The following is a 17787-nucleotide window of genomic DNA, read 5'->3' as shown; positions in this document are numbered from 1 at the left end:
TGACAGTTCATATCAACTACAAATGCACCTGCCTTGCTCTAATGAATCTATAAATATTTGTACTTCTCCAACACTTTTATTCACATAGGACAGAAGATGTAAAGGAAAATGTATTTGCTGTCCTTCTAGTAGTTCTTGTTTCACTTCTTGGATTCCTGACTCTGAATCAAGGCTTCTGTAAAGACATTTGGGTTCTGTTATTCTGTCTTGTGATGGCCAGCTGCCAGTATTCTCTTCTAAAGGTAGGACACAGGTTCATAGCCAATTGCTGAATTCTCTTCTAACTTCTTTGAAGGCAAAAGTCTGCAAGCAAACTTTTTTCTGTTTTGTTTTTAGAGTGTTCAGCCTGATCCTGCTTCACCAATACATGTAAGTCTCAACCAGTATAACAAGTCTTTATTATCACTTGTGTAATGTGAAACGGTTGTTCGGTGAAATACAGGTGTTAGTAGTTTGCTGTTCTACATGATTTGTGGAAATGAAAAAGATGTTGCCTGTGATTTTGAGACTCTGTACAAGGTTTAATTATTTTTAAGGTGTTTGAATTTATCACTCATATTAGAAAAATGCTATTTCTTTAAGCTGAAATATGCAGTAAAACAAATTCATCTGAAGTAGTTTGCTGATGTTCAGTCCTGTGGCATCAGATAAGGATTTTCTTTACTTTCCTTTAGAAGTAGAAACTGAAAAGAGCAGAAGAGCAAAATCTTCAGATTAGCAGCTCAGTTGTTGGCCAGTTGGGTCTTTTTTTTGTTTTTGTTGTTGTTGGGGCATTGATTTTTTAAATTTTTAAATCTGGTATTGCATATGTATCTATCAATAGTATTTTTAGCTCATCAAATGACAAAGGTATTTTCTTTTTTTTTATAATATGGTCACAGTATTTCTGCTTGTTTCCTGAAGAAACGGCCAAGTCTTTGGGTGAATGTAGGCTGTAAGGATCCTTGCTGGTTGCTGTTTGTCTGTTGAGTGTTGAGTGTATCTATGAAACTGAACTCTGACAGTGCCAAACACCTTTGTGAAGAACAAGTCTGTCCTCGTTGCAGTACTGGTTTAGAGGCATCATCCTGCAACTGCAACCTTACCACTTCACCTGTCACAGTGTCTCAACATTTTTGGTTTGAGGATCTTGGAAGACATTTCAGTGGTCATAAAGTCCCTTTCTTGCTTTTACACTGGATGCTTAGTTGCTCACATTTCTTATTTAGCTCTTTGAATGTTTTTGAGGGCACCCTCTCTTCCCTCAGGGTTCAAAACTGGCATGTTGAAAAGTTCAGGTCTTTTGGATAGTTTCCCTTTGGCAGGGAGCAATTATTTTTGTCAGTTTAAAGGCTAGAAATACAGGCTGAACTTGAAATGGAGGTTATTCACAAATGTCTGCTACACACTTCACTAAGATGGATTTCAGAAGATTCTCAGTTTCTTTTTCATTCCAGTTATTACGGGGTGAACTTATGATGGTTTTGATTATAATGCATTCACAGGAAACGTCTGTCTGCATAAAAAGTAGGGAAAGCTAATAAACAGGAACTTGCACATTGTAGGGTAATATTTTCAATATATTATAGAAATATTCCAACCTCAGTGAAAAGTTGGGGTTTTTGGTGACTAAAGTAATATTATTTGTCAGTCCAACTGGCATGTGTCTAGACATAATTATGTGAACTGTAATCAAATAACTTGCACTTAATCAGACATTAGTAACATGTACATTTGTTTAAAATGGGTGGCAAACAGTTTAATCAAAACTTCATTATAAACCTATCTAGCCCATATTTTTTTGTAGTATTGAACATAAACTAGAGTTTAAATGGAACAGTTTTTGTGCAGAATCCAGGTTTGGATTTCAGGCTCCCACTATATTGTTACAGGTGTTATTCACCATATTGTATTCTGTAAGTCATGCAGCAGTGTAGTGAAGTAACAATAGGTTTATTCCCATCTTCCTAAAACTTTATCAGGGATACTTTCTTGCAAACTTTTTGGTGCACCATGCAAACTCCAGTGGAAATAAAATTTAGAGAGTTTTTCCACTAAGAGTTTTAAAGGTGGGAGGGGTTATGGTAAAATGGAAGATTAGCTATTTCTACGTTGTATCTCTTTAACACCATAGGTATTTCTAAAGGCTTGCTTGAGCTGCTAAGCACCTCAAAAATAGGACAACACGAAGGCGAGAAAAGATACTCCATGTACTCTTTCATAATTCATGTGACTACATTAAAATTAAAGAGTGTAGCATCTCTTGATGTTAATGTGAGGATGCAGAACAGCAGCGGGGTTAAAGAATGAACTGTACCATGCCCATGAATGAAAATGCAGATGAGATTTTTCAGTGTGAAACAAACCATCATAAACCTCAGATATTTGCACACTGAATTAAGTTCTGTTTGTGGATCCATGAGTAGCTGCTGATGCCTTATGTTATCCATGCCTGCTGAGGAGGTTCCAAGCTTCTTCCCTATCTCTCACATGCAGTGTTTGTTACTGTTTGATGTGAGTTTGTCATCTCTAGCCTGTACCATTTTGAAAGACTGCTTTCAAATAGCATCCAGTGAATTCAGAAAACACAGTGCCTAGAGACGCATAAGCTTTTGTTCTAAACTCCTTCAGAGTGCCAATGTATTCACTTGCTGATTTTGAACCCTTGGCTGCTAGAAGATGAGAGTCTAATTTTACTGTCAGCTGGTGCTTTAGCCTTTCCAGTTCTGATCCACTGGTAGGTGGTGGCCTTTAGTTGCTGTTTACACAGGGGTACGTGGTTCTGGGATGGTGAAATTTGGGAACATTCTCCTCACTGGAATGGTGGAGAGAATAAAATCAAGTCCATCCTAAGTGTGGTATATTTTGTTGTTAATGACATGATAGAAGAGAGATCCTAGTGACTGCAGGGTATTAAATTCAGAGATCCAATAGATCCTTGTCATGTGCATTTCAGGGTTTTAGGCAAAGCCTTGACAAGGTTTTACATTTAGTAAATGGCTATATAGAAAGATCAGGAGAGATTGTCTGTAAGTCCCTCACAAGAGACCTGTATAGCTCAGGATCTAGCTCAGGCTTACAAAGGCGTTTGAGCTTGAAAGATTGCAGTCATGCTCTTAACAAGATTTAGAGAATCTCTTACATAACTTCATTGTCTTGGTCCCATTACCTGCCAAAGCAGATAGCTAACTCGGTTGTGTAGCTACTATAGGCAGTTTCATAAATCCCATAAGGCACTTTAAAAGTATTTTTAATTTGTCTTTGTAAGCTCTTCTGTAGAACTGAGCACATGCACATTTCTTTTTATAAAAAGCCTTCTGTCTTTTTCCTCTTGCATGTGTGCACCCACAAACAACAACAAAAAAGTGTCATTAGATCTTTCTAAAATTTTCCCATTAAAAATGCTTTGCAGTCAAAACTGCTGCTTTACTAAATAGAAGTGTTTGAAATTATTCTGTCTTTGTCGAAAGTCTTAATATTTTTATTAAAGTATGATGTGCACCAGTGTTGTGTTGGTAGGATGTGAATATGTTTCTGAAACGTATTAATGAGAAATATGGACTTGAAAAAGCCAGTGACATTTTTTTATCAGACTTAGGGAAAGGAAGATTTTTCACTGAAACTTTTATCAATGAAGGAAAAAATGTTGTTCAACAAATGAGTTGTAAAATATAAAAGAAATTGTACTTCATTATTTAAATTCTTCTGAAGGAGAATTCAGAGTAGAGTAATTTCACCAAGATGACATCAGTCTTGCATGTCTAGTGAGCTTGTCTAGTAAAACAAAATAAGCCCTTGATATCTAAAATATCTAGTTGAAACAAGCTGTGCTACCACATGCTATTTTGGTGAAGGGCTATGTAGCTTGGCTTGTCAATGGCAGGCGCAAGAGGACTTTGCTCCTATTTCTCTGTTTGTTTGTTTCTAAAACCTTAAAAAATGAAATGTACTGTCCCTCAAATGAAGGATGTAAATGACAGTGATGTCATAGGTAAGGACTGGAGTATTTGTTGTGCTCTAGGAAGCTCATTCATCTCCAGTGCATCCCAAGCAGTGCAACAGCTGTGCAGCCACTGTCCTGAGAGCATTGCTGCTGCATTGCTTTGTTCCTGTTGATCTGATCATAGGGAAGATTTCCTTTTCAAGATTTTGTCTCATTCTCCACTACCACCTGAAAAATAGGGAAGTAGTATTTGCTCACATATTGCAGCTTTCAGGAAACCTGAGGAGATCAGCACCTCCCTCTCAGTTTCCCCTCCTCAGGAAAGTAGAGCGCAATGAGGTCGCCCCTCACCCTTGTCTCCTTTCCAAACTAGACAAGCCCTAAGTCCTTAACTGCTTCTCATAGGACATTACTTTCAACCCTTTCACCAGCTTTGTTGCTCTCCTCTGGATGTCTTCAGGGACCTTCACATCCTTCTTAAATTGTGAGGCCAAGAACTGCACACAGCACTCAAGGTGGGGCCACACCAATGCTGAGTACAGAGGAATAATCCCGTCTTTTGTCCAGCTGGTTATGCTGTGTTTGATGAATCAGAGGTGGTTTACCTTCTTGGCTGCCCAGGCTCACAGGTGACTCACACTGTACCTGCTGCTGACTAGCACCCACAGATCCCTTTCTGCAGGGCTGCTCATCAGCCACTCCTCTTGCAACTTATACTTGTGCCCAGCATTACTCCATCCTAGGTGCAGAATCCAGCATGTTATCACATTAAACACTGCCTAAATGCTTCAAATTCTCTAGTTCTCTCTGCAAAGCTTCCTGACCCTCAACAGAGTCAACAGCACCCCCCGTTTAGTGTCTTCCGCAAACTTGCTACTGGTGCATTCCTGCATCCAGATTGCTGATAAATATAATGAACAGAACTGGCCCTAGAACTGAGCCCTGAGGAACTCCACTGGTGACAGGTCACCAGCCAGATGTGGCCCCTTCCACTACAGCTCTTTGAGCTCTGCCTGCCCTTCAACCAGTTCTTCACCCAATGCCCTATAAACTACTTCAGAAGTAAGAGTCAAATATACACGGTAAACCTAATTGAGTGTGTCAGTGTTCTGTGTGGAACTGCAAGGTGTGTGGAGTTAAACCTCTGGACTTCTAATCATCAACTCTGTCTTACCCAACTGCCTTCAAATAACTGCCATGGAAAGATAAAACTGGGTGCCATAGTTTAAGAGGTAAGATAAGAATGTAACATCACAAGAAAATAGACTTTGATCTGGAGTGCACATCAGGATATAAAACGTTAAACAATTTTTTAGGTATATTTTTATTGGTTTCTTTTCCTAAGCACAGATCATATTTAAGATAAATGAGCTGAAATCTGAAAAATGCCAGAAAGTAATATTTTAAGTGATCTTTCTTTTTTAAGGTCAGATTTTTATTTTTCCAATTCTCCACGGATTATTTCATGGACATGTGTCCTATTAAAAAAAAAAAAAAGGCATTCATAAAATTGAAACTGATGAAACAGCAAGGATTTCTGTCTCTGACTATATTCATATTCCATGGATGTGAGATGTGATATAAGCCCTTGAGTTCCCTGTAGTCTGCCTCCTTGTTAACTGATTGATCCCAAAAGACAGTACAGATCAGTTAATAGCAATGCTAACACATGAGCTTGGCTGACAGCCAAACAAATACAGCTGCTGTTTCAAGTAAGTAAGTGGACTCAAAAAAGACATAATCTTTTATTGTACTCACTTGAATTGCATTTTACAAATAAGAACAGTTGCACAGCAGCTTTATGCAAGGCAAACTTGGGTTCTGGTCACTTGCTCCTGGCTTTTCACACTCAAGGAATCTTTTCGCTCATCAGCATTTAAAATGTCTTAGTTACCCTTAACTTGCTACCAGGAGAACTATTTAGATTTTTCTTAAGTGTCTGTTAGTTTCCCTGGCCTATAGCCCCACAGCAGTGTTTTATAGGATTAGTGAGGATCAATTGTGTGAAAGATGTGCATGAAAGACATCAGATGTGAATCCTTTCACATCCTGATTCCTTTGGATCATCATTTCAAAGTGCTTCATGAGAGGCAGACCAGAAACTGCTGATAAGTGTCACTCCCTCCAGAGGGGATGCTGATTTGCTGTCAAGTAACAAAAAAAAAAGTAACAAAAAAATTAAATTGTATTGATGCAAAAAAATCAATCTCCATGTCTCACACTGCACCTAGGAGGTGGTCTACTATTTTTTTATTTTTTTACTTGGCTCCTGCAATTAGTATGTTTTGAAAGGTCCAGAAGATAAGATTTTCAAAAGCGTAAATGATTGCTGAAGTCAGTCTTAACTGCTCGTTGTGACTTTTGAAAGTTTTTCTCCGGAGAAGAAAAAGTACCTTGTAGCATTTTTATTGCTAATTATTATGTATAAGTCATTAAAATATTTTGTCTGACCCCTGACCCTCTCTCTAGTTCAATGCAGTGTGCACAGTAGGAGAATGAATACAAAATTCAGATTCTTTCTTTTTTCTTCCAGGGACACAATAAAATCATAATCTACAGCAGACCTGTATATTTTTGTATACTGTGTGGCCTTATTTTGCTGCTAGATGCTGGATCTAAAGACACTAATCCTCCTGTTTATACAATGTATGGCTTGAAGCTCTTTTCGCCTAGATCTCTCCAGTCAGCCCGAGACCATGTAATAGGTGAGTCAGTATTTTTCCTAGGACTATAAAAATGAATTAAGTGTTAGCTGGGGAAGTATATGTTTTTCTGTGTTGGCAGTCAAATGCACGTTTATGAAGGCACAACTCCAAGTGAAATTGATAGAAACGTTTGCAATTACTTAAGACAGGGATGGGGGCAGCTGGCAGCCTTCCCTCATGTAAAAGGAATTCTTTATGAAATGAGGATCATAGAAATGTCTCCATAGAAAACTAACAGTCACTGATGTTATTAGCAAAAGACATCTTCTGTGAAATGCAGTTACTCTTTTTAAGGGGTTTTCTGTATGGATCAGTTATTGCAGAATAAACTGAGTTTTAAATGTAATGCGTGGAAGCTAATCCATGCCCAGTCCTCAGGTGGGCATTCTTCTGCTCATGAAGAACACGATTTTTCTTGGTTTAGTTTAATCATACTGTCCATGTGACCAGATGGTGTGAAGCAACCACTCTGCAGTAGCTTTCAACCTGTTTCCTTTTGGAATCATCTTTTGAGGTCATTACCCTCAAACAGGTCTGACAATCCCTTAGCACTAATTTGGAGTGGCCACAGCTGACATTACCCTGTTCTGTCAGGACACTTCTTCCTGTTGGACACCACGCTTGCACTCTATAACTGCAATGTTACACCAGTTGTGTCACAGATACAAGTGCTGAACTGGACTCATGTCAATAGTGCAACACTGTTAAAGTATGAGGTAGGAGATGTAAAGTTTACTGTTAAAGTGATGAAAATTGCCCAAAAACTGTGTTGTAGTGTACCAAAGATTGCCTGTTGGTTTGTGAATTTAGAACCCGGAAAACCTATTGTAGTAGAAGAAAAAACTTTTTGTGATATAGAGTGCATGACCTTTGAGGTCTTTGTTCACCTGTGACTCTTGTACTTGCATTTTGCTGTACTCAAGTCAGACTATTACTCCCTGAAAGGCATACCGTTTTAGGAAAGCCTCCTCGTCCTTTATATGGCTACATTGACTCCCAATTCTTCAGACTAGAAACCAGGGAATATGAAGACTTGCATCTCACTTATTTTACTTAGCTTCTTTCATTATTTCATTTCCTTTGGTCTCATTAAAGTTTCTTCTTAAATCTTCTTTTCTCTGTCTGTCAAAGGTTAGCAGTAAAACTGCTGATAAATAATTCAACAAGAATCTTAGATGACACTTGGGATAGAGATAAATGAAAAACTATAGCAACCAGTATAAGAAAATGAAATGTGGTTATAAATGTGTTAATTTTGGCTGGCCTCAAAAGAGATAGCAGAGCATGTTCTTGAAACAGCCTGGAGGAGGTGGGGGAGAGAGGAAATACAGGCTCATTTCCCCAGCTAGCATCTGGGGAGAAGAAACCATTTCCCTTTGCTTGTCCCCTGTTCTTGTTTTTCAAGGTATGTTTGTTCAAGTGATGTCTGGTGCCATGCTTTGGCTCTTCCTTACTTTGTCTTTATGGGAGCCCCAACTTTTGGCTGCCATGAATCCTTACAAGTGTTCACAGTGCATTTACCTCTGTAAGCCATGGCAGTCTGGCATCCTCCAGCATCTTGCTGCACTTTGAGTATAGAATCTCTTAGGTAATGAAGGTATTGAAGTGTTTGGTTTGGGCAATAAAATCAGGGGGAAAGTCAGTCCCACTGCATACCAATGAACTGTTACTATTGTTTTGCATTTGTGCCTATTCGCCAGGTATTTTTGATCTCTTTCTGTTGGTTTATCATGTTATGGTGACTTTATATTTTTATCAAAATTTATTGTCATATTCAGAATTTATGTTTGGAAATCAAGGGATTTTTGACTGTACATTACAAATACCAATGAAAGGAAAAGTCTTCTATTTCAGGTGTTTACTATGGTAAGAAGCAAAAGGGATGGAAAACATAAAGAACTTACCACGGAACTAACGTGATGCTGCATAGCATACTCTGATAAAAGTCTTGCAACAAGATTATAAAAGGAAATAATTGGAAATTTGTTAGATGTGTAACCTAATTACTTACAAATGGGGTTTTTAACAGGTCCATTTCTTTGCAGGCAACCTACTTATGATATGATTCTGTTTTATTTTAAATTGGTGGTATTTCTGCTATTGATTTATAATTACATTAGTTAGGAAGTCATGACTTTAATTCTACCTGTGGTTTTCATCTTGAATTTCTTATTTCAACTGACGTTATTTTTGCTACATTAACACATGAAGTGCAAATAAAGGTACAGAAAGAGCCAACCTCAGTCACTGGGTGCTACAGGTGTGATTAGTGATAGAAGTAGTTACGCACTTAGCGTATTATAGTTCTTGTGATGAAATCATTTAAACATTCAACAGATGCAGTTATTTGGCAGACATCTCAGAAGACTAGGTATCAGGTGGTGACAAAATTTTGTGATAGCAAGTCCTCTGCCTGCTACTTTTAACAAATTTCTCTCGGGGGAAGGAAGCCGATCAATATTATCCTCTGCTATGTTCAAGAGTGGGAGAACAAAAAGACTGTTTCTCCCTGAAATAATGCTTTTGTTTTTCCTTGTGAAAAAAATATGTATTATTACACAGCAAATGGACTAATACTCAAATATGTAATTTTTTTTTAGTTAATAATTTTCTAAACTTCTAAAATGTTTGCAGTGACATTGCCATTCTACATTTCTCAAAAGACCCAAATTTTCCAGAGTTAAAATTTGTGTTACCCTCTTACATTGCTTTGATAGGTGTTTGTTTAGAGGAAACCTTTGAACTGGGATGTTAAATGCCAGCAGGTCACATAAGCATCTCTTTGTGGTCCAGGTCTTCAAGGTGTTCTTGAAGAACACCTTGCATGATGTGTGATGCTTAAACAAATTCTCTAATTCTGAAGGATTACTCAGTTACTTTTATTGTCTCTTTCCCACAAAGGATGCTAATGCTCCTAAATTCCATCTTTTTGTAGGTGGCAAACTGTTTATTTTCCTCTCTGCACTCCTTTGTGCAGGATGAGATAAACAAAGCTGCCTTAGCTAAAGAAGTTATTAGGATTGTTCAAGGTCTTAATATAGAGGGGGTGAGCTGAGGACAATTTCGAAGTCAACTAACTTTTCCCTCCTTGTTTACATTTGTCTCTTTGTATTTTGGTGTACTTCAACCGTCTAATCTCATCCTTCCTTCCACTGCTCTTATTCCACTTTTTCCGAGGTTGCTACAGCACAGGCAGTCATTTGGACTGTAAGTCAGTAGTCTAAGATGATTCTGGCAGTTCTGCTAGTCTGTTGTCCGAGGAACAAGATCACCTATGAGTTTCAGCAGTGAGTTTTTGGGACAGTTGATCCCATGGCAGGTTCTATACGGCCTGCTAAGCAATTTTCTGTTCTGTCATGCCATTGTCCATCTTCAAGAGCGGTCCTTGCTTGGTTTGGTATGGTTTGGGGGAATATCTAAAAAAGTGCAGAGTAATAAAAGAAGAGGAAATTAATGTTGACATTTGCATATAAAAGATTGCGATGACCGTATTTCGTCATTTTCTTACAAATGTGTCATTTGTACCAGCAGCAGGAAGTAGTGTTTAAGGGTGCATTGTGAATGTGAGTATACTTAAGCGAGTGCTGTCTGTGTTAAAACACTTGAGCAAGTCATTTTTTCTCCTGTGTTTGACTTCCTCAGCAAGATTTACAATATTAGATAGCAGTAGTATATAAGAAGAGGAAGATAAAAGCTGTCAGATCAAACTTGGTGCATTGTTTCCCTTTAGCACAAGATTCATTAGTAAAATGAGCTGGGAAATGTGAAATTAGCGTTCAGCAAAGAACATAAATCCTATTGTTACCTTTAAAAATCTGACTGGGGAGAAGGGGAATAAGTTGTACTTGTGATTTGTTTAATTTACTTTTTCTGAGAATGAATAGGATACAGTCTTCCTAACATATAAAAAGTAACAAACACATACTTGTTTACAAGAAAGAGTGACTGACACACATCTCTGTCCATCACCACACAGAACATTCTGGTACTAGTGTAATGAAGCCGTAAGGGTATGATTAAACATGTGCATGCATCCTTGAAAGTTTACAGTATTGGAGACTTGGGTCAAGTGTGTTTTTAAATGCTTTGTTAGACAGCCTTGCTTAGCATTTTCTATGGTGGAGCTAAGAGTAAACGGATGGGAAGGAGGAGTAGCTGAAAATGAACAGAACAAAAGATAGAATTATGACTCCTGCTTTTTCTTGACTGTAAGGCAACCATTTAAATCAGCATTTCTGTTTAGAAAGAGAGTATGTAATGTTTTCAGACTAGATTTTACCCCTGAGTTTCTTTCCTGTTTTTAGTGTTCTTTCCCTACTGCAGAGTTAAAGTCCATATGTCTGGAAGCTGGGGCAATATTCTGGGGAAGTTTCACTATAGATTTGTCCCATTTTTATGGGCTGCTATAAGTGTCTGCTGTCGATTTCTGGCAGAGGCAAGATATTGTGATAGCCAAGGTATTTAGAATCTTAGCCATTAAAGTATTTTTTCTTTGTTTATATTGAATTGTTATAGGTGCACGTAAACAATCTCAGATTTAAGGAAGAAGTTCCAAAGTCTGCAAATTACAATTTCTGTACTTTAAAAGGAACAAATATAACTTTGAAATTATTTGAGAAGCATTAAGGAGGCTAGATAATGCTATTTTCTCTGCCACTGCTTTTATCCAAACTAAATCTTAAAGTTAACCCCTGAGCTTTAGTTTCTTATGTGTAAAATAACATTGTTTTGAATGCATGAGAAGGAAAGTGTAATCACTGCTGCTAAGGTAAAGGTATGGTCATTTGAAAAGTTTTCAGAATTTATGGCAACAATTTCTTATTCTGGTAAGATGTATCTCTGTTTTCCATATATTGAGATGTATGACTGTGTTCTAAAATACTTTTTTTTTCCTTTAGTGTTTTTATATTGCTTTCCTGCAATTTCTCTCCTTGGACTTTTCCCTCAAATCAACACCTTCTGCATATATCTTTTGGAACAAATAGATATGTTGCTTTTTGGCGGTTCTGGTAAGTAGCAATCTGAAGCCTGAGTGATCCCTTTCTGGACTTATAACCTTAGATTAGAATATATTATTGCATTTTTCAAAGCACAGTGCATGTTAAAGCTCAAACAGCTGACAGTATTCATCTGATAGTGGGGTGAATACTAATAAGACCCACTTTATTAGATTTCTTTTTTTATTTTTTTGAAAAATTGTATACCAATTGTGCTATAGGCTGCAGAATTTGGTTGATATCAAAGAACTCTTTCTTGGCATGTCTGATGTGACTCTTACTATATTTATTAAAAAAGAAAACCTTTGAATTTTTTTTCTGTTTTAACTCCATTTAGAAAATAAAAACAAAGTTTGCATTTTTCCATAGTAAGGCATATTGACAAGATACGTGATGATTTTTTTGATGTTATTTCAGTCAGAGAGTAAAGAAGGCCCTTGAGAGATGATACATTGGGATTTTTTACTGGTAGTGTGTTTGGTTTTTTTTTTCATTATGGCTTAAGTAACAGAGATGACTGAGATCCATCTACACTGTTATCTTATTTTGAGTTAGAAACAAAGTTCCTCCTTCTTCCCATTTACCACATGTTTTGCATCATGGAATGATGGCAGAGTATGCAAACTGGATTCCATTTGGATGAAACTGTAGGGTGCATCTGTTGCACTCTGAACACTAATGAACATACAATCTGTGGGACCAGACTAAGGACAGTCTTCAGTAGGGCTTTTCAAACATGTATATCACGGATATGACGTGCTTAGCACCTCTCATTCCACAGACCTACCCTTGCTGCATCATTCCGCTTGCTGCTGTAGACATAGGCTTTGGCAACTGGTTGAAACTATCATATATGATAGGGATGTTTTGCTTTTTGTCTTATAAATTCCGTAGTGGACCTGCAGGAAATAATGTGTCATATAAAGTGTTCATCATCATAATGATGATTGATTCCAGTGTATGTTGAACCCTAATTACAGCATGGTTTTGCAGCCCCTATGTCTCCATTGCTGAGACTTTGGAACTCCTGATTCTGTCTGACAGCTTTTCCTACCTGCCTTCTGGAAACCCTCGAAGGAGGTGATAGCAAGAGATCTTCTGGTGTCCTTCTCTCTCTCTATTCGTTTATGTGTCTTGATATGGTGCAAAACATGGTTGACTGAGCAAGTTAGGATGCTTTTAGATGACACCAGAGCCTGTGCCTCAGGAGCAAAGAGAAGGAGGAAAACTTCACATGGAGTTTGATTAGAAAACTGCCAGTTCTGTAGATCATTGCATTCCTCCTTGGCACCAACATGAAGAGGCATACTGATATTTTGGCAAAATAATGTTCAGTAACAACAGAGAATAGTATGGGACCTCAGGAAAATGGAAAAAACAGGAAGTGTCGTAGCATCGGCCTTTCAGTCTTAGCTGTAAACAGTTTTGTGAGCTTCTTTGGGGCATTGAAGGTGTTAATATCTAGCTTTATGATATCTGATTTAAATCTCTATACCTCTAGTAATGCAAGAGCTGTTTCATTTTTTCTTTTGATTGCATGTTCTCATTTAAGAAGAAATTAACTAACGTGTAATTTCTGTATTTCAGCTGCTGCTGGGTTCGTATCTGCGCTATACAGCATTTCCCGAAGCTTTGTTGTTGTGATTGTCCTATATGCTTTCTGCTTCAGTGCAGTGAAGGTAAGCCAAAAAAGCAACACTGTAAAAAATTCAAAATTTCAAGCTGAAAATTCATATAGTCTAGGGAGACCAGCATTGTTTGATCTGACATTGCCGTTGTTTATCAAGATAAGCTTTGCAAGCCATGCTTCAGGTTCCACCTGTTAGCTATACTGAAATAGACTGAAACTGTAGTAGAAATTCTGAAGTAAATGTGTGTCTAATACCTGTGACTGTTTACCTCTTACATGCATCAGTCTGAAATGATCCACTGAATTTTCTCTACAAGGACGAATAGCAGCCTTGACTTAAAAAACTGCAGCTTCTATTGACCTGCACAAGCCAGGCTGAATTTGATCAAAATTCCTAGTAAGGTTTTTGTTGTTGCTTCATAATAGTGTGCCTAAGAGCTTAAATGTCCAACTTGAGCATACAAGTGGGCCATCTAACCCAGTAATGTGTCTGCATCTGCAAGGAAATGCGATTTAGGAATTTGGTGCAAGCCAGATGACTGAGTTTGCCACTCTTTTCCCTAGTATTCCTCCAGTACACACAACTGTTACATTAGGGATGTTGGAGAGTGTGATTATTTCATTTGGTGTCTGTCAACTTGTTGTCTATGAATTTGCCAAGTCCCTTCCTGAATGTGCTGGTCCTGTCTGTCACCACAATTTTGTGCCAGCAAATTCCAGATGTTCACTGGGCTCAGTGCAAAGCAGTACTGTCCTTCATTGGTTTTAAACTGATCTGTTAATTTCACCAACTCTTCTCTATGCCTAGTATTGGAGGATTTGTGGAAAAACCTGTTCTACATTCACTGTATCTGCTACCTTCTCAGTTTTTTAAGCATCAGTTGCATTCCCCTCAGCCATCTTCTCTTTAGAGGCTCCCAGCCTTTCTAGTGTTTCCTTATAAGGCAGCTGCTTTCTCAGAAGCAGCTAAGTCTCTCTGCCTTTTCTCATTCTGTTGTGACCTTCAGATGTGGAGAGTAAGTGTGTATGGTGCTCAAGATGCTGCTGTGCCACGGCTCTGTATGCTGGCAAAGGACTGTCTGCCTTGTTCTTGGTTCCCTTACCAGTGATGCCCAATGTTGAGGGGGTTTTTGCTGCATTTTGGGCCATATTCAATCTATAGCTTTCTTTTTTTAAGTTAATGTCTGCGTCCTCTGCATTCTTTTCTTTTTTTTTTTTAATGGAAATTAAATTTTCTCTGCCTTCAAGTCTGCTATAAAATTCCCAGTGACCACAGCAAGACTAGAACTTGTACTAAACTTGTTAGACTTGTAATAAAATTTGCCCTGTAAGGGATAGTCTTTCATTACAGTCTGGATGCTGTCAGTGTCCATGGAGGGATGTAACAGGATGTGCCATGATTTACAAGCTGCCCTTGACATCTTCAGGGCACATGTCAGAGGATGCTTTGTGGTGGCACACATGCATAGCACACACAGAGATCCCAGTATGAGGTTCCACAACAGCCAGGGATTTATCATGTCAACACTCAGGCTGTCAATTTACAGAAATGAGAGGGGCAATCACATGTTTCTTTAAGGGAATTCTTCATGGAACATTAGTGTTTCTATAATGGCTTTTAACAATTTTTCACTTAAAATTTTGAATAGGAGCCTTAAATCTAAAATAAGGACAATTATAATGCCTTAATGGTCACTTGCAGGTGATAAGAGCTGGCTGTGTGTTCTTAACCACTCCCATTAGTAAGGTAAAATGTGTTAAACCACCATTTTATCTTGCCCCTGGGTGGCTTGAGTCCATACACAATAAATTACAGCAACTCAGTTACTGAACAGTGCTAAGACACTTGAAATTAAATGTCCTTGAACATGTGGTGTAATCCCATGTGGGGAATCTCCTGTCACCTGGCTCACCCAGTATATCAGTTATACTGGTTAGACCTGACTTAGCCTGTGTGATGCTGTAAAGTTTAACTGCTACTTGTGCAGTTTCCTAAAGTAGCTAGTATTCCTGCTACTGTTTTCTGGCTGTATTAATGATTCAGAAGCTGACAGCTGGGATGGAGAATGAGGCGCTCTGTAAGGATGAAGAGAATGAGAAAAAATGGATAATGGGAGTGAGAAACAATGAGAAAAAAGGAAATAGCTATATGGAAGGGAGGAGTTGAGTTACTGTTAAATGGGCAAATATCTGGGGAAAGGATCTTTTTTTTTTCCCTAAGGCTAGCAGAGGGTAATTCACTAGTTGAGGGTGGCAAAGTTCTGTGATGGATACTTCAAAAAAAGTTTTTTTGTAAACCATAGAAAAACTACTTAAAATAGTCTACATACTCTTTTCTCAGCATAATACTTTAAATTACAGTATGCAGGTGGCTTTGTAATAAGCAATCTCCATGTGGATTAGACTTCAAACTGCTTAGAAATATGCTTTTAATGCTACCCTGAAGTTGTAGAGTAGTGTGAAAGATTTACAAGATATTTGTTGTAAATTACCAATATTAAGTTCAGACTTTCTGTTCACACAGAAATTACAGTTAATTTGAATTTTAATGGCACCGTTCTTGTGAAGGCGCTTCTGAGGAGGTTAATTTAAAGCATGTAAAGATGATTCCTCTTGCTTCAGCTCATAATCTCAGTCTACTGGGGTGCTTGAAATTTCATACATTTTTTCTTCCAGAAGTTATGAAATAAGCACTTGTGTTAACCCTCCTTGTTCTTCAGTCAGGTCCAGAGATTTATTTTTTTATTTATTTTGAACTGATGTCTGTAATGTTGCAAGAGAATGATTCTTTGGTTGGTGGAGGAGGAGTAGGAATTGGCTTAATCTGATCCTGAATAGGCACCACTATGAAGGGTGGTCTAATACCCCTGTAAGTAACTAGAACTGTTTTGATATATAGGGAGCAGCAATTTTTGGTCTTAATCAAGTGAAAGTTTGGATTTTTGGTGCACTAGAAATTGCAGAGTTTACCTCAAAACTGAACAAATTCTGTAGTCTCTTTCATTGAGGTGTTTGAAATAGCATTTCTTACATGCTTGCATTTTATAGCTGTTATATTTTTTTTATTTTTATGTTACTCTTCACTTTTAGTCAGTTTGGCAAAACCAAGAGAGCACAATTTTCAGTATTTATGGAGGTAAAAAAAAAATCATTATAATCAAAAATTTTCAGGGCAGGGAAACATGACAGGCTCTACTTGGCACAGGATTTCTGGGTTGTATTGCTTCTTTTTTGGATGAAATGCAGCATCCTCAAATGTAAACTCTGTTTCTTGGCAGAACATCTTACAGCTCAGCAGGTGTAACTACTAGAGTTCTATTTCCTGAAATAAATTGCAGAGCAGAATGGATCTCTAAGTGGTTTTGTACTTTTTATTGATGAACAACTGCTCACATCAAATGCCCAGGCTGAAGACCATTCTAGTGGTATCGAGCTTGAGCCTCTCCCTCCTTAAGTGGTTCTTGTGTTCTAATTATTATCTTGCAGGGTGAAATAGTCTAACCTCTTTTCTCTGTGTACATTAACTATTCCAAAAGGAAAAATATCACTCCTGAAGAAGTTCATTAGAAGAATAAATAACTTACCACATGATTTTTTTTTTTAAATAAAATACATTTATTTTATAATATATCTGTGTTTTTAAGTAAGTTTTTCATGTGCATTTTTAGATCATAAACTATATATATATACATACAACGTTTTGGTTTAGCTGCATTCAGATTTTGAAATTATTTTAGAATAACAAATTCATAGCGATTAATTCTTTGCTCTAGAACTTCAATTTTAGAAAAATGAAGAAGTAGGAATTGTTTTGGGGTATGTCCACAGAACAGTGTACAGTGTTACTCTAGGTAACCTTCAGCATGTGAATATAAGCTCTGAGAATTGAGACTAATAGGCCTGTGCTGAAATTCTGTGCCTTGTCCAGACTGATTTTGTTGTTGAACTATGTTGTACAAAACCAACTGAGAGTCTTTTTAAAAAAACAACTGTGGTATAGATGTATCATTAGTTTAACTTAATAATTGTCCTGGATTTTTGTTCAGATAAGTTGCCCGAGGAAAATTATTGTACAGTTGAGAGCCCGACAAGTTAATCTGGCCTTGCCACTCTTTTTGAATGACCTTGCAGCACATTTGACATCACATAACCAGAAATATTTCTCTCTCATGGCTAAAATTCACATACCATCTACAAGAGGATGGACAGATCTCCAGTCTTGTCTGAACAGTGAGTGTGTGAGTTGGATCAGATGGCAGGCTGCTGTCGTGTCCCATCACAGGACCTGATCAGAAGCATATGATGTGTTCTGGGGAGTGGCTGCACACTGCTCACCTGGCAGACCCATGGTGTTTGTTATGTGGCCAAATGTGCACTTTCCACACAACTAAAACAAGGACCAGTCTGTTACCAGGGTCAGGCACAAACTCTTCACAATATGATAATACCTATTGTGTTTGAGTTGTGCAACTCGGACACTTGGAGGAGGAAGAGGAATGTGTTATTCAGAGGTGACTGGGAAGTGAAGGGATC

At 37.8% G+C, this 17787-nt stretch overlaps 1 protein-coding gene across 1 annotated transcript in view; it reads left to right on the top strand.

Annotated features, from left to right (window-relative positions):
- Positions 1-17787, top strand: part of PCNX2 (pecanex 2) — a 156032-nt gene that overhangs the window by 43755 nt on the left and 94490 nt on the right. Inside the window, exons 11-15 of the mRNA XM_027657281.1 lie at positions 89-242; positions 337-369; positions 6456-6627; positions 11526-11636; positions 13212-13303. Of these exons, the coding sequence (XP_027513082.1) occupies positions 89-242; positions 337-369; positions 6456-6627; positions 11526-11636; positions 13212-13303 (562 nt within the window). The remainder of the gene's footprint in view (positions 1-88; positions 243-336; positions 370-6455; positions 6628-11525; positions 11637-13211; positions 13304-17787) is intronic.

This window comes from Corapipo altera, unplaced genomic scaffold (genome assembly GCF_003945725.1).
Source record: "Corapipo altera isolate COAL_440 unplaced genomic scaffold, ASM394572v1 2c, whole genome shotgun sequence".
Lineage (NCBI taxonomy): Eukaryota > Metazoa > Chordata > Aves > Passeriformes > Pipridae > Corapipo > Corapipo altera.
Note: the sequence above shows the minus strand (reverse complement) of the source record. Positions and strands in the feature narration are given on the sequence as shown.